This window comes from Phallusia mammillata, chromosome 5, assembly GCF_965637545.1.
Source record: "Phallusia mammillata chromosome 5, kaPhaMamm4.hap1.1, whole genome shotgun sequence".
NCBI lineage: Eukaryota > Metazoa > Chordata > Ascidiacea > Phlebobranchia > Ascidiidae > Phallusia > Phallusia mammillata.
The window spans coordinates 11,225,805-11,249,057 of NC_137256.1; the positions used below are offsets into that span (position 1 = coordinate 11,225,805).

Genomic DNA, 23,253 nt, shown 5'->3' on the forward strand with positions numbered 1-23,253 from the left:
CATAAATGGCACAGTGATCCAAATTTGCAAGTGGTGGTAGTACCCCAGATGACAATACGCACTCGGGTGTGTTTACTAAAATCCAGTCTAGAATGTTACTAAATCTGGTTGGTTGGTCTATTAGTTGCGTAAAACCGCGTTGAGTGACAGAATAATACAATGCAGAATTGAAGATAGTTGCGTGGGGCTCATTAAAATCGCCTACTATAATAACGCATTTGGATGTCTGCTGTAACAAATCAATTGTAGAACATAGTTTTGCGGAAAAAAGATCTTTAGAGGCTTTGTTATAACTGGGAGGTTGGTATCCAACGCAAATTATTATTGGTCGACAATCGGGAACCATGGTAATTTTCAGCCACATCACCTCGCAATCGTCAGACTCGTGAGCATACAAGCGTACGCAGTGAATATCATTGCGTACATACGCCAACACCCCGCCACCGTGCCTATTTCTGTCCTTTCTAAAAGGAAACTGAAAACCGTCAATGATGAGGCGTTCATTAGAAACACTTGAATCTAGCCATGTTTCAGTCACGCAGACAATGTCGAAACCACGATTTAATGCTATAAAATGCAGTTCATCTGGTTTAGAAGAACTGTTATGAGCGAAAATGCTCCGAGCATTGATATGAAAAAGCGCTAAACCATCACCATATCGATCCATTTAAACAACATAAAAGACTAAAAATCGGTAAACTTCTCACCATTAACGAACAGACAGTAATCTGCTTCAATAATTTTCCATTTGATAGTTTTTCCCTGATTGTAGAATTTGTTTGCATGTCGAATTAATTCCTTTCTTTGAGCCTGCATAGAAGCAGGTAGATGCCTTGTTATGTTTGCATCGAAGGACCGAGCGCGACCAGAAAGAGAAAGCAATTTTCTTTTGTCCGACATCTTGACAAACTTGATAACTATTGGGGCTGGTTTAGACAAATCTTTGTTTCCACTGATTGCTGACGTACGCCGCGGCAGGCGGTGAATATTGCTAAACTGTATTTTATCAAGTTCAGAGGAAGAATACTGCAGTTTTTCCGTTATGAACGTTCTTAAGACATGTTTAGTTTGGTCAGGTGACTCGAGAGATAGCAGTTGGGGTATGCCATGAAACAGCAGGTTAAATTCTTTTGAACGCATTTCGTCCATAACGAGCTTTTGATTCAATTCAGTCTTAGTTTCCTTCAGGTGAGTTTCAAGCGAAGCTACTTTGCCCTCGAGCTCGTCAATTCGATGGTGTGCAACCTCGAGGCTTGTTTCTGCCTCACCGACGCGTTCCCTCAGGTCGTTTTCAATTGAGGTCAAGCGCTTGTCCATTGACTGCATGAGGTTGAAAACGTCTCGTAATGTTGGCTCACCTACTTCACTTACTTTAGTATTAGACATTCTATGGCTGCCCCTGATAGTAATATTTTCCATTTTTGAGAAAGATATATTGATATGACCGCAGGAGATCTGACTTGTTATAACAGCTATAAACTCATCGAAGTAGCCAGTTAAAACAGAAATTTAAAGCAACAACAGCAGCTCCAAAAAACACGTCCGTCCAGCACGGTGACAACTTATATACTTTCATCGTCACAACAAGCCTTTGCGATGTTAAAGTCTTGTTTGCACTTACTTTGTGACTTGCTGTTTGGTAACAATACAGGGCTGGTTCGGCCTCGTTTTTTTGGATTGCTGCCTTGCGAAATGTTATCATTAGGGTCTACAGGGTTTTCCATGACAGGTTGAGTTCGGTTTGCGCCATCTAGGTCAGATTGTAAGTTTTTATCACCCTCCGCTTCTGGTGCAAGGATTGGCAAGTTCTCATCAGTCACTTGCGAGCCCGTGCGTGCCCGCGGAGAACTGGCCCCGATAACGCTTGTTCGTGCTCGGTTGTCCAATCTTTTGCTCTTAGCTTCTTCTCTGGCTTTGCTTTGTATTTCTGGATAATCTTGTTTTCTTTTGAGACAGTTTGCCTGCTTGTGACCCACTTCACCGCAATATTTACAGGTGAATTGCTGTCCATTGTATGTAATGTAAAACTCGTACCCATCAATATTTATATAACTTGGGATTGGGTTCTCTGCTACATCTGTTTTGTTCATAGTTGCAATACGCATTCCTGACAATAAACCTTCTTTATCTTTTCTGTGTGCCATCTCTTTTACTTCACCGTATTGTTTGGATAGCTTTTCCGCTATGGCTTCGTTTGGGAAGGGAATGGGTACCCAGCCAATTCCAATATTTATGTAATCGCTCTCACATAGCCGGACATTCTTAATATTCGGAGAATCCACTAGCTTGGCTTGCAGTTCCAATACGTTTTTTCTGCTTGTGCAAGTGATATCAATTTGAGTTCCTTTCATTTCAGCAATGCCGACCACTTTTTTGACTGGAAAATCAATGTCTTTTAATAGTTTCCATAACTCTTCTCTTTTTAGAATTTTTTCAGCTCTAAAACTGAGGCAGTTCGGCCTTTTCAGCGCACTCCCTGCGCTTTTTATCGCCGCTTGTGCGTAACTCGCCTTATCTTCCATTTTGCTGTGCACTCAACGAGTCCGCTAACTATAACTGTTGCGTGGCGACATCGTGTGGCCATTTAATATTTTAATTAACTGCCCCATTGTTTAACATTTCAGCACATTAGGGCAGGTATTTCTGGCCTAAAACTAAAACTTATTATTTTGGGGTTTAAGGGGTAAAAATGGATGAATCCATTAAAAAGTTACAAAATTCTTCATGGTATCTTAGCTTAAGGTAGGTAATTAGCCTACATTGCACCAACCAACAAAGCATGAAACTCTCAGATTATGTACTTTAGTCAGTGCAGCCGTTTTAACTTTTTTCATTTTGGGGACCTGTGGGTGAACCGCTGGGTCATTTGGGGTCAAACTTCAAAAGGATCAAATTTTGATTAATATCTAACATCTGTGCAAATTTGAATCAATTCAAATTACTCTTTCTGGACCAAACGCGTTTAACAAACCAGCGTTAGACAGAAACGAATGTTTTGGGGTTTGAGGGGTGAAAATGGAAAAATCTTTTTTTTGAGGTACAAAATTCTTTTAAATGCCTTATATTGCACCAAACAACAAAGCATATAACTCCTAAATGAAGTACTTTAGTCAGTACAACCATTTTAAAAAATTTACAATTTGGGACCTGTGGGTGAACCGCTGGGTCATTCGGGGTCAAACTTCAGGAGGTTAAAATTTGGTTTAATAACTAACATGTGTCTAAATTGGAAAAAAATGAAGCACTCTTTCTTGACCAAACTCGTATCACAAACCAGCGTTAGACAGAAAAAAGAAAAATATGTCTTTCTTTTCACGCAAGCCTTTTTCGTGTGTGTGAGAATGATTCGTTCAGTTCGTTGGCAACGGTCTTCGCCTCCAGCAAGCGTCAGATCAGAAGTTCAGAACTCAGAACAGTCGAAGCAGATACAAGACAGGAAAGAAAGCAGCATAATGTCACTATTTTTAGCGGAGAAAGATTTAGTAAATGGTTTTAATGACATGTTTTTACAAAACCACGTAAATTAACACAAATATTATCTACAGATTTTAATTTTATAAAAATTAAAAGATTTTGTTCAAATGTTCAAAGGAATGTCGATGCTTGTTGATCTCAGCCTAAACCTGTTTCTGTCATAAACAGTTTTCAATTTCATGCATGTTACATGCAAGTGCTAATTTTGCCAGTAAATATATGCTTAAATAAATGTAGGTGATGGCTTCAAGCAGAAATGGTGGCTGCCATTGTACCCAGAATATGCCAAATGCATCGTGTACTGTAAAACTGTATAAATCACCAAAGTTTGTAAGGAGAGAAATACAGGTTCAACATTTTTCCCATATTCTGCTTCTATTGTTCTTACAGCACTTTGCGGTGTTTTGGGATTCAGCTGAAGCTCAAACAGCATTACCATTGGGAATTTGGAAAACAGGTCACTTATTATATTAGATCAATTAAATGTGATTTAAGGTCTAGATTTTTTAAATGAATATTTATTACTAACGAAACAGTATTCTTAAACACCTTAAAACAATTATGTTTGCTTCAGGTTATTGGGGTGAATGCAATGGAAGTTCTTGTGGACCTGGGGGCATTCAACTTCGATCTGTATTTTGTGTGCATGCCATACTACATTACAAAACTACACAAAACAACTGCATAACAGAAAGCAAACCAATTGATGAAAGGGAGTGTTTTAAGGTTGTTTACCCTCTTTTATTCACCTTGTTTGCAATTTTAAAGGCTATTGTTTATTTAGGTGTGCCCAAAACATAAAGAAATGTTTAATTGGAAAGTTGGCTTTTGGAAAACTTGTAATTCAACAGACACTTCTGCATCTTCAAAGCTTGCTTGCAATATTCCTGGTGTGCAGCATCGAACTGTGAGATGTGTGAGCACTGCCAACAGTTCACTTGTCGTAGAGGATTATATTTGCTCAGTGTAGGTCAAAACTTATGTTTGATTAAGTTGTCGTGCTGGGAAAACTTATGTTACTGATACGGTTGAAGTAAGTTTTTTTTTTAAATCCTTTAGACATGTTACCTCCAAGATTTTACCTAAACCAGAATATTATGGGTACCCTTTTTTAAAACTACCAATTATTTGATACACTGCCTTACGACTATATTTAGCTAAATATATTTTCAAATATTTGACAGGGACATATGTATATCTGTTGTTTAACAATTGTTTACTTGTAAGTAGAGCCAACGACTTGTGGCAATTATTGACATTAGATGAAAAATAGTGTGACTCCAGATTTGGATGTGGTAACAAAATGGTAATCAACCTCTGTAAAAAAAATGTAAAATCGATCACAAAACAGACAAGTAACCAATTTTAACTAAAAAGGTCCATGTGGTTGGTTTCAATTTGATTAAAACACTTCAAATGGCTTAAAACAAATTTGCAAAAAAATATTCGATTTTTGCATGTATGTGGGTTGACATGGGCAAGTAAGAGCAGAAGTACTTTGTAGATTTCAAGATGTACCAAATACCTATCAATCATGCAACGTGCCCTGTCCCCAAAACTGTGTCACATCAGTGTTTACTTCATGGTCCCAGTGTGATAAATCTTGTGGAAATGGAACACAGATCAGGGCAAGTATTTATATGTTAACGTGAGATGAATTACTTTTTAATTGGGTTGTTTATTTCCTGAATTACTTTTTACATCCAATCTGTTCCTCGTAATGCTTTACTCCTATAGTGGGAAACCTGTTTATTCATGAAAGGTTTTTTTTTTGCCATTCATGTAAGCTACTGTTTTTAGATCTAGAAAATTGGTTTTTGAAATTTCATAATGCTATTTTTTATTTTTTTACAGAGTACAGCTGAATACAATGTTTAATCTCAATAAATTTCCCAATACTTGTTAAAAATCTTTTTATTTTTGTATTTTAAACCCTTTTTTATTAGAGGAGGCAAGTAATTCGCAACCCGAAATTTGGAGGATTGGATTGTTCACACCTTTCTGAACTGAGGCCATGCACTAATTTGCCTCCCTGTCATAAAGTTACAGAGTCTATTCATAAACTGAAATTTGAAGAGTGGTCGATGTGCAAAAGAGCTCAAGCATCTGTAAGTCAAAATATGCACTATTTTCTTGTTTTAAATGTGTGTTTCTTTGACTTTCGTTTTATCATTATGTCTCAGAATTTAATTGTTTTTTTGTTTTGTTCTCTTTTTAAATTATTGCAGATGAAACCCTACTCTAGGAGTGGTAACAAAAAGTGGGGTAGAAAGGAAAGAGCTTCCATTAACGAACATTTGATTGGCTTAAGAAGTCAACAGGTCCAATGCTTAACCCCCCAAGGAAAGATTATTGGAAGCAGGTAAGTTTCTGTTCCTGTAATGTAAATGGCATACAAATACATGAATTAGAGCATCTGATTTGTGTTTTTACCTAGGTTTATCATTGAAGAAACATGTGAAGTATCCCAAGCATGTACTGTTGACTTATGGTCTTCTTGGACAACATGTTGGGCCCGATGTGGTTCGAATGGAACTCAAATTCGAATTAGAAACATACAACGACTTCCATTTGGTTCAGACTCATCATCATGCCCAAACTTGACAGAAAAAAGGACTTGTTTAGTTGAACCCCAGAATGTTGTTGCTTGTAGCAGGTTTACAAATTATTTTTACAAATTTTGGTGGTTATGCACTGTTTTGAAAACTGTAATTAAAAGACACTTCTTTACTTAAAAATGTGCTACAACAGCGAATAAGAATTGCTAGTGTCTACTTTGTAACCGAATAATACAATTTCACATATGCATAGTCTTTAACTCTGTATTATAACACATTAATATTTATTTGTCAGTTATCGCTGGGCATCTGGAAGTTGGAGTCCTTGTAAATTAATCCACAATTCCAGTTGTGGAGGTGGCCAACAGTGGAGGGATGTGTATTGTGTCCAGCTAAGCCGATTTGTCAGAAGACAGGTATTTCAATGAATTACATTATACAACTAGCAATTATATTTATCTGTATTGACTAACATGCTTTCAACATGTGTTCAAGACTGATGCTGCTTTTCGAATTGGTGGTGAATATGGAGCTAATGCCTGGGCACAAATGCAACCAGTTAATGAAAGATTTTGTGACCAGGTCAACTTTACTTGTTTTTTAGTCTAAATAAACAACATAGTATTTAGTTGTGTGACAATAGGATAGATAATAACTTGCGCTTATACACTTGAATTAGAAACATGATTTACCACACATGAGAATTGTCTAGGAACTGGTAACTTAAAATACTGGTAGTATTGTTAGTCTAGAATATATAGAAAAAGTTAATCACAATTCAATATGCTCTGACTTTATAAAAAAAACTATTACTGGTAAAGTAGTAAATTTTGCAAATATATTATACGACAAATGCTATGATCTGGTTTGGAACATATTTAAAGATTTCTATAATTTAGGGACTCAAATCCTCGTTTTATATATTTCTCTATTATATTTGCCATTCCTAGCCTGTGTCCATTCAAATTGTACTTATATCTGTAGGTAAGGATAGCAGTACTAGTAAACCAATGTTTAAGGAAGCTAGATTATTGATGAAACTGGACCTAGGAATGTTTCAATAATAAGCTTTAACCTCCTCAACCTGAAATGCAAATTAGTAGGGATTAGACCCATCCTATGAGACCTTTGGTTACCACTCCCATGGGAACAGTTTTAATAAACTCCTCAGCCACTTGCAAAGCCTTCCTGGTTGCTGAATGACTTTAATCAGATTTGAAAGTATTCCTTTGATGCCATCTTACACATACTAACGGTGATGGTGTTGACGATAGATATTTACATTTGTGTGGTTAGAAACTATTTTAAAACCTGTAATAATTGCTTTTGTAGTTTTTTGTATGTTAAGCAAAAAATCCTATGTCAGCTGCTCATTAAATATTTATGATGCAGAGTAAAAAACATAAAGATGGTCTAGGCCAGTGGTTCTTAACCTTTTTGTAGTCACGGACCCCTTTTCTGAATTTTGTAAGTCTGCGGACCCCCAACGCAATTTACGATAGGTCTTTTTATGTTTCACGCTTCTTGCATTATACCCTGTCATGCTTTTGAAGCATTTAAATCCGCCTTCACAGTCCTTTAAATTCAATGACGTTTCTGTATTGTAGTGGCCAACGCATCTAATTGATAATATTTATGGTGTATATAATTTCACAAATCACGTCCTATAAAGTCTATTGTCCATTTGTGTTATGATGTCACAATAGGGAAGACAATCACAAAAAGTAATTGTTCTTGGCATAATTAAGGTGTAATTAACAGCGTGCACTCGAATGCAGGATTGTAAAAACGGTTGAGATACTTAAAAATATTCTTCTGTTGGTTAATGATACTTATAATATTTCCTTCCGTGGACCCCCTGAAACCATCTCATGGACCCCTTGGGGGTCCACGAACCCCAGGTTAAGAACCACTGGTCTAGGCATTGGTAAAAATGGCGATTTTGTTTAGTGATGCAATAAAGTGTTTGATTTTAAACAGAAAAAAGTACAATTGCAAGTAAACTAGTAAAGAGTACAATTGCAAGTAAACTTTTCGTGTAATACCTCTTCCAATGCAAAAAAAACACAATTGAAAGTATGTAGTGAAATAAACTGAAAACTGTATGATTTGATAACTTGCATGTGTTGGTTGGTACAATGTTTTTTGTTTTGTAGAACCAAAAACTGTCATCCTGGCAAGAGTGTAGTGTCTCTTGTGTACACCAGTGTGTGATGGGTCCATGGTCAGACTGGTCAGAATGTGCTTTGTCAACTTGTCCAGGTGATGTCAACTACACCGGTCATGACAATACCAGGTTTAAAGCATTAAGAGTCATTAAAGGCTACCAGCGTAGGCAGCGAAAGATATTTAATAATTATGGACACCCGGAGGATTGTCCTCATACCCTCGAGGTTGCCCCATGTGAAGATGCAAGGTGAGAAGCAAATAGAGAACAACATTATTTTGGGTTGATTGGTGAAAAATACATACCCACAATGTATGTGTATATTTCATACCCAACATAGGTGCTACCACTGGCATGTGACCTCCCTGTCGCCTTGTCAACCGGAGGTAGGTGTGTGTGGGCCCAGTATGATGATACAGACGCTTATTTGCCGGGACCTGTGGCGAAATACTGTTCCCGACTCGAAATGTCACGAACCTCCGTCAGCGCTGGTTGTGCCCCGACTTCTAACTTGTCACGTGCCATGCCCAGGGGATTGCGTACTGTCCGATTGGAGCCAGTGGACTCCATGTCCACATTCGTGCAGGAGAGGAAAAAAAGGATCCCAACAGCAGATAAGGTGAGTCCAACTATAGCGTACAGTAATGTGCTTTCTTGTTTTTGGAAAACTGATGTTGTTTAAAGGGTCGTTTGCAAAGTATCAAATGCCTAAAATAGTACTCCATTTTGAGCATTGTAAGTCGACAACGCATTTTCAACTTTTGTTAATTTTCAGAAAAAGAGCTGTTTTGGCCTTTCCTGGTCCAACAGGAACGCCATGTCCACGCAAGGATTCTCTAATTCAATCCCGTCAATGCAACCAACAAAAATGTTCCGTATACTTTTGGAATAAATCAAGATGGGGGCCTTGTCAGATGAAGGATACTCTTTCCCCGTTGGTAGGTTTTATTGTTGTGTAAATTGTTAAGATTTGTTGCAACTTTTGCGCGCGCACGAATACATTAAGCGACGTAATGTTTTTTGGTGAAATATCTTGGTTGTAGCGGACATTTGCAAACTTGTAGCGGACATTTGCAAAGAAGGTGCATGATTGTGTACATATGTAGTAAACTGACATTAATGCTAGTTTTGCGGGTGGTCCCAGTTTTACAATACTAGTGCGTTTTGTTTGTTGATATTTCCTGATTAATCCCAGCGGTTGGCGCCAGCCTTGTCTCATTAACTCCCAAAAGTCAAACTGTGTTTAACCAGAGGCGAAGCTGCTGTCGCAAAAACTGTTTTTGAAACAAAGTAAAAATAAAGACAAACATGTCGATGTGTTTAACATCACTGTAGTATGACTTTAGTTTTCTCAAAGCTCTTAATTTTCAAACCAAACTTGTGCAAATTGAATGGGATAGTTATAACTTCCAATGCCCATCTAAGTCAAAGTAATTCACTGATCCAGCCTGGAACATACTGTCGTTGTAGTTTAATGCCCGTATTGATCGTGTTTGTGAGTTGAACGCTGGAAACTGTCGCCATTTCCCTATGGTCGCGGGGGATTTAAAAATTGAGCTGGCAGACAATTGGAGGTTGTTCCCGGCGGCGCGTGTAAAATACGTTGCACGGGGAATTAAAGCTTTATTAACCCGGAACGCTTCTGGGCGTAGCTGGTTTGTGATGTGGCCGTCACTGGTGTCAATATGTCACTTTTCTTGATGTAAGTAATACTTTTTCCACTGTATGGTTTGCAGGACGTTCGACATTTAGCAAAACTTCAGTTCGTTTTAGACTGACACAAACGTTAACTCGTGACCTGATCTTTGAAGGTTGTCTGTTTATCGTTTTTATTAGAGAATCTTACATACGTATTTTTATTATATCGTTGTATCGGTCACCGGAACTACAAATTATTTCTTCACAGTCAGTGGGATTGACGTCGAGCCAGCAAGTTGAAAACACTGATAACAACGCCACAAACTACCTGGTTTACCCACAAACCCAATCTCCACCGGTCTGCGGCGTCGGATATCAAATACGCCAGGTTCAATGCAGGAAGAAAGACAGTGAATCTGTACGACGGAAGGTAAATGTTGTGTGTTAGGTATTGTCAGTTGTCTCCCAATTAATGATTCACGTTACTTTACATGTAACTTAACGAGCATACTTTACGATTGTGTATTCGTTTATGAACGAGAACGCAATATCAGGTCGTTTTTGTTGACCTTTTAAGTTTAGTTCTATCCATTCAAATTATCGCTTTGCTTCCTTTTTGTCATGTGTCACCGCGCATAATTTATCAAGGCATACGCGCTCTATTTCATTTTTTGCTTTTTATGATAATGAATAGAAATGTGTATTGCATTCAGTGCGACTAATTCCTAGACATCCCTTAAATTGATGGATAGTCGTGCCGTCACTCGATTGCAGACCTGGTGAGGTCATTACGATGCGCCAGGTCGATATATGAAAGTAGAGTTGACGACAGTCAGGCGCGTCAAAGCGGCAATTAAACACGTGACTAAGTTAGTTGATTTGTAGAGAAAACCCCTAACCCGTTTCAGCCCATCAATCGTTTTGTTTAAAGTCGATACATTAAACTTAGTTAGCTCCAAAACAAACATTCGTTAAAAATGTTATATTCTTCGATGTACCCACATACCTGCTTGAAAACTAAGCGCCTTTGATAGCTTCAAGTGTCTTCTTGAATAAAACCAACACAAACTCCACGAACAAAGGTCCGTATTTCGGCAGATGTAACTGTACCAAAGGTGTATGGGAATAATACGCGCGTCAATAGAGCTCCGGAAATTCGCAACTAAATGAGGAGTCACGCTACAATGCTTGCGCACTCCGGTGGGAAATCGGAAAATGAAGTGTGTAAACAAACGTGTGTGCCGCATGTGCTTCTTCCCGGTGTGGTTCAGTTGATTAAATTGGATTTAGGAACACAAGTCTTGTTTCACTGCTGAGTCTAATGAAAGCCGGTCTTTCAAGGCTGATTTGAAAAACGGTGTAATATGTTTGAAACAAAATAGAAATGTTTTGTTTCAACATTGTATGAAATGCCTGAATCTCTTCATAGATCCTCTGGATAGATACAAAGCTTGGATAGAAACACAACGCCTTGCGGCGCTATTTTAAACTTGTACCATTTAACCTTTGATGGGTTGTTCACTCAAACTGGATATGGAAGCGAAGTTTGTTTGTACAGGAAACGTTGTTCAGTGACCTGTCGCATCCGGGTGACAACAAACTTTTAAACTTCACTTTGTCCAGCATTTTATTTCTAATGAAACCGATTACGACTACCCTTTGTTTGAGACATATAGGTTAAAAAAGTGCACAGTATGAGGAAATATTTAATTCACCAATTAGTTTGTCATTTCGGAAAGGAGAATTTTCATCAATGTCAAAGCCTAGTTTCCTGAACTAAACTACGTTTCAATTTGCCAATGAAAACAAAAAGTAGTGATTGCATTTCCAATCAATCTTCATACCGAAAAAGCCTATTTTGCGCCGCGAATTAAAGTTGTTGTATAAAACAAGCGTTTTCTCAGTCCATTAGCTTAAGCAGAGCAAGACATCAGCGTCGTGATGTTTAAACGCCCGGTTTACGGCAATAATTACATGTGATTACCCGTTACAGGTGTCAGGGGGTGTTTAGTGCTGGGGCAGGTGCGGTAGGTAACAACCTCGGCACACCCGGTGGTGAGAGACAACAAGAAACTTGTGATTGTGACAGTGTTGTTGGGTTTTATCGGTCGCAAATGTAGCAACCAGCTGTCATTTTCGCAGTTTTGGCGATGTTTTGTAAGTAAATAGTGGAATGTACATTCTAAACGAGTTGGCTGCAACGCAGTACCAGTGGGTTTGCGCGGCTAGGAAATTAAAAAACTAAAAATAAGATTGAGTGTATTGTTACAATGACTACATGATTTGCCATTTATTTTTTTCAAAAAAGGTGGTTACTGCACTTACTACATTCCATTTTTTGACCGTTATTGAAAAAAAATACACGTTGTACACCGCGTGAATTTCTTAAACACTAAAAGGTGTACTGATTTTTTTAACAATTTCAACAAACAATAGTTATTAAAATACCTGAATCCGAATAATCATAGTACAAAACTCTTCTCCAATCAGTTTCCATGACAGACACTTATTGTTCAGATTTGCATGACTTGGGACAAACCGATTACGAGCAGAGCTTGTGCTGTTGGCTGCCGTCAGGATTGCATCTTATCACAGTGGTCGGAATGGAGCAGCTGTCAACTGGAATGCGAAAAGCTTATCATGAATTTAAATTCCTCTTTCCATTCATTTGCACCCCCTAGTACGACTCAGTGTGTTGTGATTCCTTTTCTTACGAATGGCTTTTGTGGTATTTCAGGTTGAGTAAAATGACAGAAACGCGAATTTTACGATGTTAAGTAAATACCAATTACGTTTACACCAATTGTGCAAAGAAAAAATAGTTATCCAAGTTGAAACTGACCAAGTTTTGTGGTTGACATCACAATACAATGTATCTTCAAAAAATCAAATTGGTTTCTTACAAAAAGGGCTTTCGCATAGTTACACACCTCAAATTAAAAACCTTTGTGACATATTAGTTTCCTGCAAAAATACTAAGATTTTTTTTGCCTACAGATCTAGTAAGTATGTATCAACGTCGCCGGCGATATGTTGTACAACACCGAGTGGGCAGTGGTGAGCCCTGTCGTTTGGAGCTAGAACAAGTGCGAAAGTGCACCGATTCGCAACAGTGCTCGCTCTACCAGTAAGTACACAGTCTCATGTCTTACCTATTCAATAATGCATGACCCCCCGTGGCTGAATTTTACTTTATTGTCGGTATTGATTTCTCGCAGCGAATTCGGAGCAGCAAATGCCCGCGCACGTCAAAGTTTGACTTAAATTGCTGTCGTCCCGTGTTAGTTAGTCTCTGTTGTTTTGTGTTAAACCTTGCAAAGTATTTTGCTTTGCAATGCAACAACATTTGCAATTACGTTTTGTGGAATCGATCTGTTAAAATTATTCGCATAACCTAATTTTGCGTTCACGTTGTAATTGAGGTGATTCTGTACCCAGCTGCAGAATCATAATAACTCTTGTAAAATAGGATAACCAGTGTCGACACTATAGGTGTAGTGTTTATCTGAGTTCTGCATATCTAGCCACACTTGCCTGCATCAAACTTTAGGCTTACTTAAAGTGAAGATTAACCAATTTAGGAATATTTCCTAGCTAATGTCCAGCAAAGTTTTAAAAAACAATTGTGTACTCTTCTCTTTGCAAACAAGTTTTTGCTCGGAACATATTTTGTCCAAAAAGGATTCCGAGGCGTTTTACACATCCAATTTTTGGAAGCTCATTATATCAAGCGGACAGTAATTGCCTTTCAAGCGCCCGGGTCTGTAATCTTAACACAGGCAACGCCCTTGCTATCCGATCGTTCACATTTTCGCTCCTATTAAGTTGCGATTGACTGTCATTACCGCGCCACACTAAGTTTCGTTTGTTGTTTTTTTGTCCCGTTTCACAGGTGGCACAGCAGCAAGTGGAGCCCATGCGTTTTGGCTCGCGGGGTGACATCAATGTTCAAAGGTAGAGGGAAATGTTCTGGGATTAATACGCGATCTGTAAAATGTCAACTGCTGACGCTTTCGGGAAGTGCGGAAGCTGAAAGCGTTAAGTGCATCCAGGTATAAGTGAAATATTACCGGGTTTCTGTTTTGTGTTTTTTATTATTTTTATTGAACTGGATTTTTCAAATCTGCTTGTTGTTTTGGTTGAAATCTAGGTCTAATATGAAGTAAATGATGTAATGGTAAAATCAATTCAGTTTATCAAAAATAACACATATTCCGAAATACGTTCAACACTAGACAAAACACCCCAGCGCCCTCTTTGCTTTAACCGCAGCAAACGAAATCTTCGAAATCAATTAAGTCGTCTTCCACTGTATTAAGTTCGCGGGTCCCATTCCGCACGCCACCCGTCCTTGTCAAGCCGATTGTCCCAAGAGTTCCAAATTGAGGAAATGGATGAAGAGAAACGGATGTCAGGCTACTCTCGCTCCGTTAATGGGATACAGTTTCACTTCGCCACCCAAGACTACCACACCACAGCTGGGAACGAACGAAGATTCCGATTTGTCGCGGGGTGGTCGTGTGCGGGTCGTCACTCGTCCCGTGGGCCCCTGGTCTTCATGCATCATCGACGAAGATGACGTAAGTGGTGACGTATTTTTTTTGCGTGAAACAGGTATGAGGGGTAGCAATTATTGCAACGTATAGTTGTCAGTTCCTAGGAAGAAATGGAGCTTAGCAAAGTTGTAGAAAAAAGTCGTAATCCAAAACTGCTATTATTTGAGCAAAATATGCGTGACATATGCTTACTTAATACGAAATTTCTGTGCAAACAAAGTTATTTTAGTGTTAGTGTGAAATTACTGACTGCAATGACTTGCTACGGAACTCTGAGCTGTGCTCCAAAAATTTGTCAAGCAATCATTTTTGACATTGGTTCAACCTTTTCGTGATATCAATCACTTATTTGTGCGTCTAGTCTTGAAACAACGCAATTAGTTCTGCGTCACTTTACAATTTGTGACTTCTGTGAAGTCTGTAAGGATTTGAACTTGAAAGGCGGCGTATCAATGTAACCACAGAATGGTTCATTTTCGTCTTAAATGACGTTTTACTTTGATATTTGATCCGTCTTGCGGTACATAAAGTGCATGAGTGTCTCCTGTGGCAAGTACTTCAATAAAAAAGTTCGAAAGTGCCACTCTGTACTAAAAATGTAAAAAAAATCTTTATCATTGATTTGGTAACATCAAACCAAACATGATCGCATGCCCAAGTTATTTTGTTGTCACACATATGTGACGTACATCGATTTAATGTTTCAAATCGAATTTGTCCCAAACAGTTGTCAATAAAATGTTCGGAATGCTTAGTTTTGACATGTGCTGACTTAGCTGGGTATGTTGTCTGAAGTCCCTAATCTTTTGTATCTTATGATTTTCAACAGTTTGACAGCAGCACTGATTGTCCAGTGTCACAGATGACAACGGGTGCTGTCCCGAAACCTGCATATTCACTGGCGCGTGAAACTCTTCAGTGTGGGATTGGAAGACGCAAAAGGGCGTTGGGATGTTTTGATGCTGAGAACGGAACAATGTTGGACGTCTCACAATGTTCATATCGTGTTTACGTTGAAGAAGATTGTGAGGTGGGCTTTGTTAACTTATGCTCAGGTCTACATGTGTAGTTCTGGTATATTTTCTATGGTTTGAATTTTCTTGCATGTGTACAAGTCGTCATATTTTTTCTCACACATCTACATATTTTAAACAGGTGCCATGTCCCGTGGATTGCGTAATGAGTGATTGGTCGCAGTGGGGACAGTGCGGCGTCTCTGGTGACGACATCAGGTCGATAATTGTTCCTTCTGCTGCAAGTTTAAATCTTCCGTGCGGTGAAAAACTCCAGTTTCGCTTTCAGGATTTCCTTGATCAACCGAAACACGGTGGAAGATCTTGCCCTGCTTCAGACCAGGTTTAAACATTGTATTGTCTTTTGGAGAGGAATGTCACTCTGTTTCCATTTTCTTGTAAAGATCTTATGTCGCATTATGCGCTCCGTTTCATAACTTTCAGCGTGTTTGAGATTTGTAAAGAAAGAAAACTGACAGTATAAACATGAAAACAGTAAAGTGAGATCATCGTAAACTTAATGCGTTTTGCTGCAGGTTCTTCAATCACGACCGTGTCGCACCGAATGTGACGAAACGTTCTGGGTAGCTGCATCATGGGAATCATGTGACGTCATCAACGCGACATCGATTAATTCCTGTGGTCTAGGTTTGTCTAATCTCTGAGTGATGTTAACGGTTATTGATCCTTTTCGTCATTTGTCTGTAAGGATTTACCTCGGTTTACTGTTGTATTTGTAATGTTTTGGCTTGATCATGAAAATTAATGTAACTGCCCTGTTTTGATGGAAATTTCTTTAAAATCGCAATAATCAGAAAGATTAAATATACTACGTGAATTTGCAATGTAAATAAGTTGTTTCAAAACCCATCCACTTTTTTCGATTCTGCAACAGTTTTAAAGTTTGTGAGCGTTCTGTTGCTTTTGGCCGTCAAACGAGAAACACCGGACGAAGGTGTGCGTTATAAAAAAAAAACACAAATAATGATAATTGAAACTGTCACCTTTCAATCGATCCGACCCGGCATACGTTATCCTATAGCAGATGTGGAAATGTTTTAGTTGTTGGTTAACAGGAGTAAAAACGCCCAAATCTTTCAATAGCTTTATAAACGTGCTGTGCCGTAATATCTGACAGTAATTCTCACTCGCAGGAGTCCAGACGCGCAACGTTCAATGTTACAGCACCTCACGCAGTAAAGGCCATCCCAACTACGCCAAGCGCGTGGACGATTTCCTCTTGTGTGATATTTCGGCGATTCCCTATGGGTCACGTGAGTGCAATGCGTCCTGTCCCGACCGTTGTGTGGTGTCCCAGTGGTCGTCATGGCAACCATGCAACGGAGGTAGCACTCCTCCTGGAACAACAGGAAGCTGCAGCGGAGCAACAAGAATAAGAACTCGAAGAATAGTTCGACAGCCTGCAGTTGCTTCGTGTAAGTGGTTTGCACAGAAAAGTAAAAATTGTCTAACGTTTTTTAGTTCGATGAAAAGTGAGCTGGAAAGTTTAATGCTAAACTGCTATAGCGTATCCCTGTAGTACGTGTAAACTACGCCTGAATATCAAGATGTAGGATTTGCATTTATTTGAAAAAATACAACAAAAATCTATCAATAAAACACCATGTCTATTTGATAGAAAGGAACCTAAATTTGTAGTTTCCATCACTCAATAATGTCACTTTTCAGTAAAACTACTTCTTTTGCAGTGTCTGCATCAGTAGTCGACAGCCTCTGTCCCGAAGCAGCCGAACTTCGTCAAACTGAACAATGTGAGCTGAACACTAACTGTTTCACATACAGGTGACTTGGAACGTTTTTAACCCGGTTGATATCAAATAAAAAATGTGTTTGATGTTAGTGTTCAATGGATGGAATGGGGAAGTTGTATGCTCGGTGGCGACGCCAAGTGTGGAGAAGGGAGCAAACGCCGAAGGGCTAATTGCGTGAAAAGCACTGGACGACCCGTACACCCATCCAAGTTTGTACCAGTAAACTTTTTATTTGCTTTAGAGTCTTATAAGAGATTGATATGAGTCGAATTTAAATAAATTGTCGAAGTTAGTGACGTGGAATTAATTTGTACTGTAAAATGTTTGATAAAAATAAACTCATACATTAAATCATTCGCATTTTTTTAAACATTGGTTTCATTTTCAAAACCATATTATGTAGTGTACCATTTTCAGATCAAGTCTAATGTATTTGTTTTTAATGCCTCGGTGCTAAGAATTGGTTTGGTCTCAGTTTTGTGAACTGTGGTTATAGTATACTCTATAGAGACATTATGGCAGATCTTCCTCACCATCAGAACCGCTACCCATCTGCATGATTATCATATTCGCTACGACAAGTTTACCGCAAGGACATAGCCATGACTTTAACACACTGCTGTTTCCACACCATGTTGACCTGTATGTGCCACTCCCTGAGGTCCTAAGTGGCATTTCGTCAAGCTCGCTCTGCACAATACCTACCTATTCTTTGGCTGCTACCACTTGCTTATAATTGCCACTGCTGTCTTTAACAAGGCAATTGATACCCACAGATGCACTGAGAGTAACGTCACCATTCCTGCGCCACAGTCCGCTCCGTGTCGTGTTCAATGCCCAATCGATTGCCTTGTCGCTGATTGGGCAACGTGGAGCACGTGCCCGGACGAGTGCAGCATGTCACGGATGCGAAAACGGACTAGAAAGGTGGAGATTTATTTTTCACATTAGATTTATCGCATGTACATTAGCGCTTATGTGGACATGGTAGGGATAATTTATTAAAAAGTTTTTTTTAAGCAACAACGAAGGTGAATTAGGAATATTAACAGACAATGCAACGATTAAATTTAAAAAAATATAAATAAAATAGTGTTTTTACTTTGAAACGTTTTTTGATCTTGTAAAGTTTTGTTTTAATGTTTCTGCAAATTATTTTTTATCCCCTTATTAAATTCAATTTGATCTATTCGACAGATACTCCGTTTTCCATCCGCATCGGGTCGTCTCTGTCCACATGACTTGGTACAAACCCGTCCTTGCTGTATCAAACCTTGTTATGCGTGGAAACTTGCGGGTTGGGGAGGTTGCCAACTGGCGGAAGGAAATTGCGGTGTGGGAAGACAACGTCAGATAGCAGTGTGTCGACAACAAGGTGATAAGAACGAACTGTATAGTGTTTAACAGTGCCGGATATATGTTGTTACGCCTACGAATTTGGCAAGCAAGTATGTATGTTTATTAGTGGAAATATCGTTACTACTTCATTCGGAAATTCGAGCCACAGGACAGTAATTTTTTTAAAAGAGATTTTGTGAACATTTTATTGTCATGGTTAGGCAATTATTTCGATACGTAGTGCCTTCACTTGTTTTGTTTTTAAATCTACAAACGGAGACAAATTTCAACAGAATAGCTAATGTGGTAAATGTCCAATGCCCAAGGTCTTGCTGACGCCACTGTGTAGAATTGATAACCTCTCGGTGAACTTTTTCAGGAAATCTTAGTAGATTGTGTCCTACTTAATACCGGTTACTTTGTATTCTCAAGTGACTAAACATCCGCCATTCCTGGTCCCAGGGGCCGGCTAATTGAAAATGACGTGTACTCAGCCCTCCACAAAATAGCTTATAATGTCAAGCACTACGTTCCGACACGATATAAAGATAATAATTAAAGTGCAGCTTTACTATGTTACTTTAGCTCACAATTTTAATTGGACAATGACACAAGTCCATCGAAAATCCGTGTCAGTGGCCGATGTTATACGTCATGATCATTAAAGATGCTTGAAAATGTAAAATAGTTGTTTGTTACTTGTAAGTGTCAAATTGTCTCGAAAATTTTCATCAAGGCCAAATATTCCTAACGCGCTCGACACTTACAAAACAGGGGTAATCGCATCATACAAAATTGTATGTTTTAACTTTTTTGGCAGACGGAACCACAGTGGATCATAGTTTTTGCATCCAGCAGCTTCAGGCATCAGCTGAAAGTGATCCATTGCCTGATTGGTTCGCAACAGACCAGCTGACCAGACCGTGCGAAGTACCTTGTCCAGGTCAATGTCTTGTGACTGGTTGGTCGCCATGGAGCCGTTGCCATGCTGACTGTGGGACTGACGAAACCAGGGTAACCGGGATATCTCAGGGTGTCAAAACAAGATCGCGAGTTCAATACGTCGTCGGAAACGTGAGCAAAATGGTCCTTTGGTGATCAACTTGGATTCGTCTGTGTAAAAAGCAATATAATGTCAAAGTAATTTAACTTGATTATGCACGAAAAATTGTTTCAATGTCAGTTTTATGCAAAAATTTGTTCAAAGCAAACAGTTTGTCTCGTGTTAGACTTAATTTTTCCTAGGCAAGCTGTGTGAAATAAAACAGGGTGAGACAATTACCTGTCGTTAACAGGTGAAAGGAGTCGAGTGTGATTTAGACGAGACGGAAGAACAGGAATGCCCGGCTGAAGAAGCGCACTGTTTTACATACGAGTGGCGGGTGAGTGTTAAATTTAATTGGAGCATTGTGAAAATCACAGTAACACACATTAAACAAATATTTAAAAGAGTAACGTAGTCGCCTATTATCCATGTAAAATTATAAGGCTGACTTTGAATTTTTTGCTATAGTTTTATTACCACAATATATTTGTTATCAAAGGTGTTAAATTGCCTGTGGCAGCCCACCGAAATTATAGCAACTAATGATTCAAAAACTCGTGGTCCTTTGACTTGGTCGCTTTCAATTTTTATATCCTGTAATAAACAGACTGGTTCGTTCATTGGCGACGTGAGATCAGTGTGGTGTGAGCGAACACAAGATGGTCTCCGCGTTTCAACTGGTTGCATTGAAACCGACAAACCTGCTGAGGTAACACTTGTTGTTTAGTTACTTAACGATCTAAATTGTAAAGAATATAACCGATGTGCCCTTCAAAACAAAATTACGCAAATATGGCAAAATTGAAATTCAGGCCAAGTGTAGCCTTTTTGGTTCAAAAACTTTAGCCTTGTACATATGTTAGTGCAGGGGTCGGCAACCGTTTAGGCGACGCGTGCCAATTTACTTGTTATTTCCATGTGTTAATGACCTTGCGTGCCAACGTTTTTCTTAATAATAGTGGTTCGTGCCAGCAGGTATCAATAATAAAGAGAAAGCAGAGTGTTTTGTGTTTTGTGTTTTTAAGGCTAATTTAAGACAACGGCATGATAAAAGCTGAAAACAAGTCATGTAACAGGTTAAATTGTAACTTCAATATAAACACGCAGATCGGTTGGCGTGCCATGAAAAACCACCTCGCGTGCCAGGGGTTGCCGACCCCTGTGTTAGTGAATAATCGTCGATTTATTCACCGTTCTAGGTCATGACCTTGCCGCAATGCACACAATCCTGCAGGGACATCTCCCGCGGGTTGTGCCTTCCCACCGGAGTTTGTGGTTGCCGTACACCTTACCGTGCTGTCATCCAATCGTCGCATTTAATCGCATGCGTAGATCCGGACAAACAACAAGATCAAGGGACGGTTGAGGTAAAACAGCGATTTATCTTACTTGAAGCGAATAACAAAAAAGTATATATTTTGTGAATGTTTTTTCATCTTGTTCGCCCATTTAACGCATAGTTATTAATAATTTATTTTTGTGGGGGTTTCTTTGCTTAAAACGCATTATCATTTTTAGGTTGTTGATCCTCGCGATGCGTTTGGCGACGGGACAGAAAGTGAAACCGACGTTAAAGGACATTTGGCAACTACCCCCCACCCACCTTCAGTTGTGATCAAACCCGTCAATGAAAGCAATGTTGATTTTTGGAACAACCTAAATCCTGTAAAAAGCAACGGATCTTTAAAAGTTAGTGTTTAAAATCACCATTAACCAATGAAAGAAAGTCTGAGGTGCAACATCTCGCAAAAAAGCGGGTAGATTGGAATAAATTGTTGGGTGTGCTTTTTAATTTTCCTACACCAGGGGTACACAACCTGCGGCCGCGTACATGGGCAGTTCATTAAAATGTATGAGCTGATGGTAGTGTATGAATTTAAACCAATTAGGATAGTAGGACTTTTAACTGACCTGAAAGGACTTTTGGGACTGGAATACATATTACACACCAAGCAGACATACGCGCCAGACTATTTGTAGGAGTATTGGGTACAAACAATACATAAAACACAGGCAACACAAAGTATTACAATTTATGAATAAAATTAGGGCATAAACCGGGACTTGGCCCAAATAGAAGGAATATTGTAAGATAAATGCAAATTCTTTACAGCTTTTAAACATTAATTATAAGCTTATGTATTGGCGACCGTTGGTGTTACAAGGATCTGAGATGCGGCCGTTCGTAGCTAAAGGTTGTGCACCCTTGGCCGTTTGGAGAAATATTGTTAGAAGTGCAACATAAACACCAAACGATTATTTGCAGATTTGGGCTTACGGAGCGATCGCTGGTCTCGCAATTTTATTAGTTTTTATAATCGCCACCGTTTACCTCCTGTACTCTGCCTGCCACAAAGCCACAGCCTCGAAATCGACTAGATCGGGACGAAAACAACGACGCAAACATCACCGGCGCTCGAACAGCAGTGGAAGCAACGTTGGTGTTGGTCTCGTCGTCACTAGCGGCGGCGGGTCGTCCATGTTTGGAACCGGGGGATCCGGTTTACCCCCCTACTATACAGCGCCCATGTCAGGATCGACTGGCGGTCAGCGGTTTCCGGGAATGCGCGCCCTGAGTAGGACGCCGTCGGCGAGAAGCGGATTTTCTTTTCCTGACCGATATGACAGCGATGATTAATGTTGTTGGTTGTTTTTTTATTTACCTTATCCTATCACTTCTTTTTTTCTTCATAAGAATCTTCACAGCATCGTCACTGATACCCCGCCATGTTTTACTCTTGTTCGGTACAGATTACACACTATAGGTGCTTCCTTATCAGGTTAATCAGTCGTATAGTGAATTTACATGTTTCATTGCACTCACCAATGTATTTCCTTGTTTTTTACTTTTATTTATGTTGCCATTGGATAACTTTTGCTGTTTTTATTTACCATCCCAAAAACTGTACTGATGCTAAGAAACTAACTGCTTTTCCCTGTCTGATGCTATAGTCGGGACAAACAAGAGTGAAGCACAATGATGCATCCAGTCCTGTGTTGATCAAGTTCTATGCGTATAGTTTTGCAAGAAAATAACACGCGCCATATACTCACAGTATAACACGCTTTTTTCACTGTGACAGGCTTTGCTTTTGATATTTTTGGCATGTTTACGTTAGTTGCTTTTACTCTCACCAACATCAAAATTCGTTTTTATTCCCGTTTTATTCTATTTCTCTTCGCAGTTTTGTTGCATTCATATTAGAAGGCCAAAAAACATCTAGAAGAAACATCAAAAAATACCTGCGTCAAGTAGAGAACAAAGCAATAAAAAATTGAAATTATTAAAGTGTTACACATCGTAAGCACCACCTTGCCCATAAACCACCACCTACCTCTTTTTCAGCATTGCTATCACTGCTGGTTCCATGTTTAAAATATTCTCCAGTCGTTAAGTGCAGCATGTCCACTTTCATTGCAACGTCGTCTTCGCATCTAACAATGCAGTTCATCTGTTAAAAATACTTTTGTGTATAATAGCATCTTTGAAACTATTTGTGTTGTTACATTTTTTGCTCTTATGCATGCGTTAAGTAAGTGATTAAAACTCATTCGTGGGTAGACGTAATATTTCGCTTTTTAATTACCGTTTTCTGTAAATCATTGGTATGCTTTGCTTCTGATTTTTTGAAATCTGTCACTGTTTTGTTTGTTTTCAAGCAGTAAACTAAACGTCCACGAGTAGCACACAG

At 39.0% G+C, this 23,253-nt stretch overlaps 3 protein-coding genes and 1 long non-coding RNA gene across 6 annotated transcripts; 2 read left to right on the forward strand and 2 right to left on the reverse strand.

The window, feature by feature from the left end:
- Positions 1-543: 543 nt before the first annotated feature.
- On the reverse strand, positions 544-1,552 carry LOC145228942 (uncharacterized). The gene has a single exon (XM_080094167.1). It carries the CDS (start codon positions 1,417-1,419, stop codon positions 685-687), a length of 735 nt encoding a protein of 244 aa, XP_079950293.1. The 5' UTR covers positions 1,420-1,552; the 3' UTR covers positions 544-684.
- Positions 1,553-1,555: 3 nt separating this feature from the next.
- On the reverse strand, positions 1,556-2,537 carry LOC145228941 (uncharacterized). Its single transcript, XM_080094166.1, has one exon. The coding sequence runs from the start codon at positions 2,520-2,522 to the stop codon at positions 1,563-1,565; it is 960 nt and encodes a 319-aa protein (XP_079950292.1). The 5' UTR covers positions 2,523-2,537; the 3' UTR covers positions 1,556-1,562.
- A 1,015-nt stretch (positions 2,538-3,552) lies between these two features.
- Positions 3,553-23,253, forward strand: LOC145228047 (thrombospondin type-1 domain-containing protein 7A-like). Of its 3 annotated transcripts, XM_080093020.1 has the most exons (32): positions 3,570-3,804; positions 3,865-3,931; positions 4,049-4,200; positions 4,259-4,440; positions 4,979-5,102; positions 5,421-5,582; positions 5,703-5,836; positions 5,912-6,130; positions 6,328-6,448; positions 6,528-6,614; positions 8,189-8,448; positions 8,540-8,818; positions 8,975-9,137; positions 10,106-10,267; positions 12,355-12,517; positions 12,835-12,964; positions 13,730-13,889; positions 14,157-14,417; positions 15,223-15,423; positions 15,549-15,749; positions 15,943-16,054; positions 16,561-16,842; positions 17,116-17,209; positions 17,268-17,387; positions 17,955-18,105; positions 18,376-18,553; positions 19,337-19,590; positions 19,812-19,898; positions 20,169-20,270; positions 20,761-20,928; positions 21,080-21,250; positions 21,828-23,253. In XM_080093020.1, exons 1-32 carry the CDS (start codon positions 3,715-3,717, stop codon positions 22,197-22,199), a joined length of 5,409 nt encoding a protein of 1,802 aa, XP_079949146.1. In that variant the 5' UTR covers positions 3,570-3,714; the 3' UTR covers positions 22,200-23,253. The 3 variants fall into 3 exon arrangements, with proteins under 3 accessions (XP_079949145.1, XP_079949148.1, XP_079949146.1); XM_080093019.1 differs by having other exon boundaries at positions 3,553-3,931; XM_080093022.1 differs by lacking the exon at positions 6,528-6,614 and having other exon boundaries at positions 3,569-3,931.
- Positions 6,621-8,148, forward strand: LOC145228048 (uncharacterized). The gene is made up of 2 exons (XR_013860024.1): positions 6,621-7,449; positions 7,954-8,148. It is a non-coding gene; the product is annotated as an uncharacterized LOC145228048 (long non-coding RNA).

Coding starts and splice junctions, on each gene's coding strand:
- LOC145228047 (XM_080093019.1), top strand. CDS start 3,715: ATGGCTTCAAGCAGAAATGGTGGCTGCCATTGTACCCAGAATATGCCA. Junction 18,106..18,375: donor TGCGAAAACGGACTAGAAAG/GTGGAGATTTAT, acceptor TCTATTCGACAG/ATACTCCGTTTTCCATCCGC. Junction 19,899..20,168: donor GTTTTACATACGAGTGGCGG/GTGAGTGTTAAA, acceptor TGTAATAAACAG/ACTGGTTCGTTCATTGGCGA.
- LOC145228941 (XM_080094166.1), bottom strand. CDS start 2,522: ATGGAAGATAAGGCGAGTTACGCACAAGCGGCGATAAAAAGCGCAGGG.
- LOC145228942 (XM_080094167.1), bottom strand. CDS start 1,419: ATGGAAAATATTACTATCAGGGGCAGCCATAGAATGTCTAATACTAAA.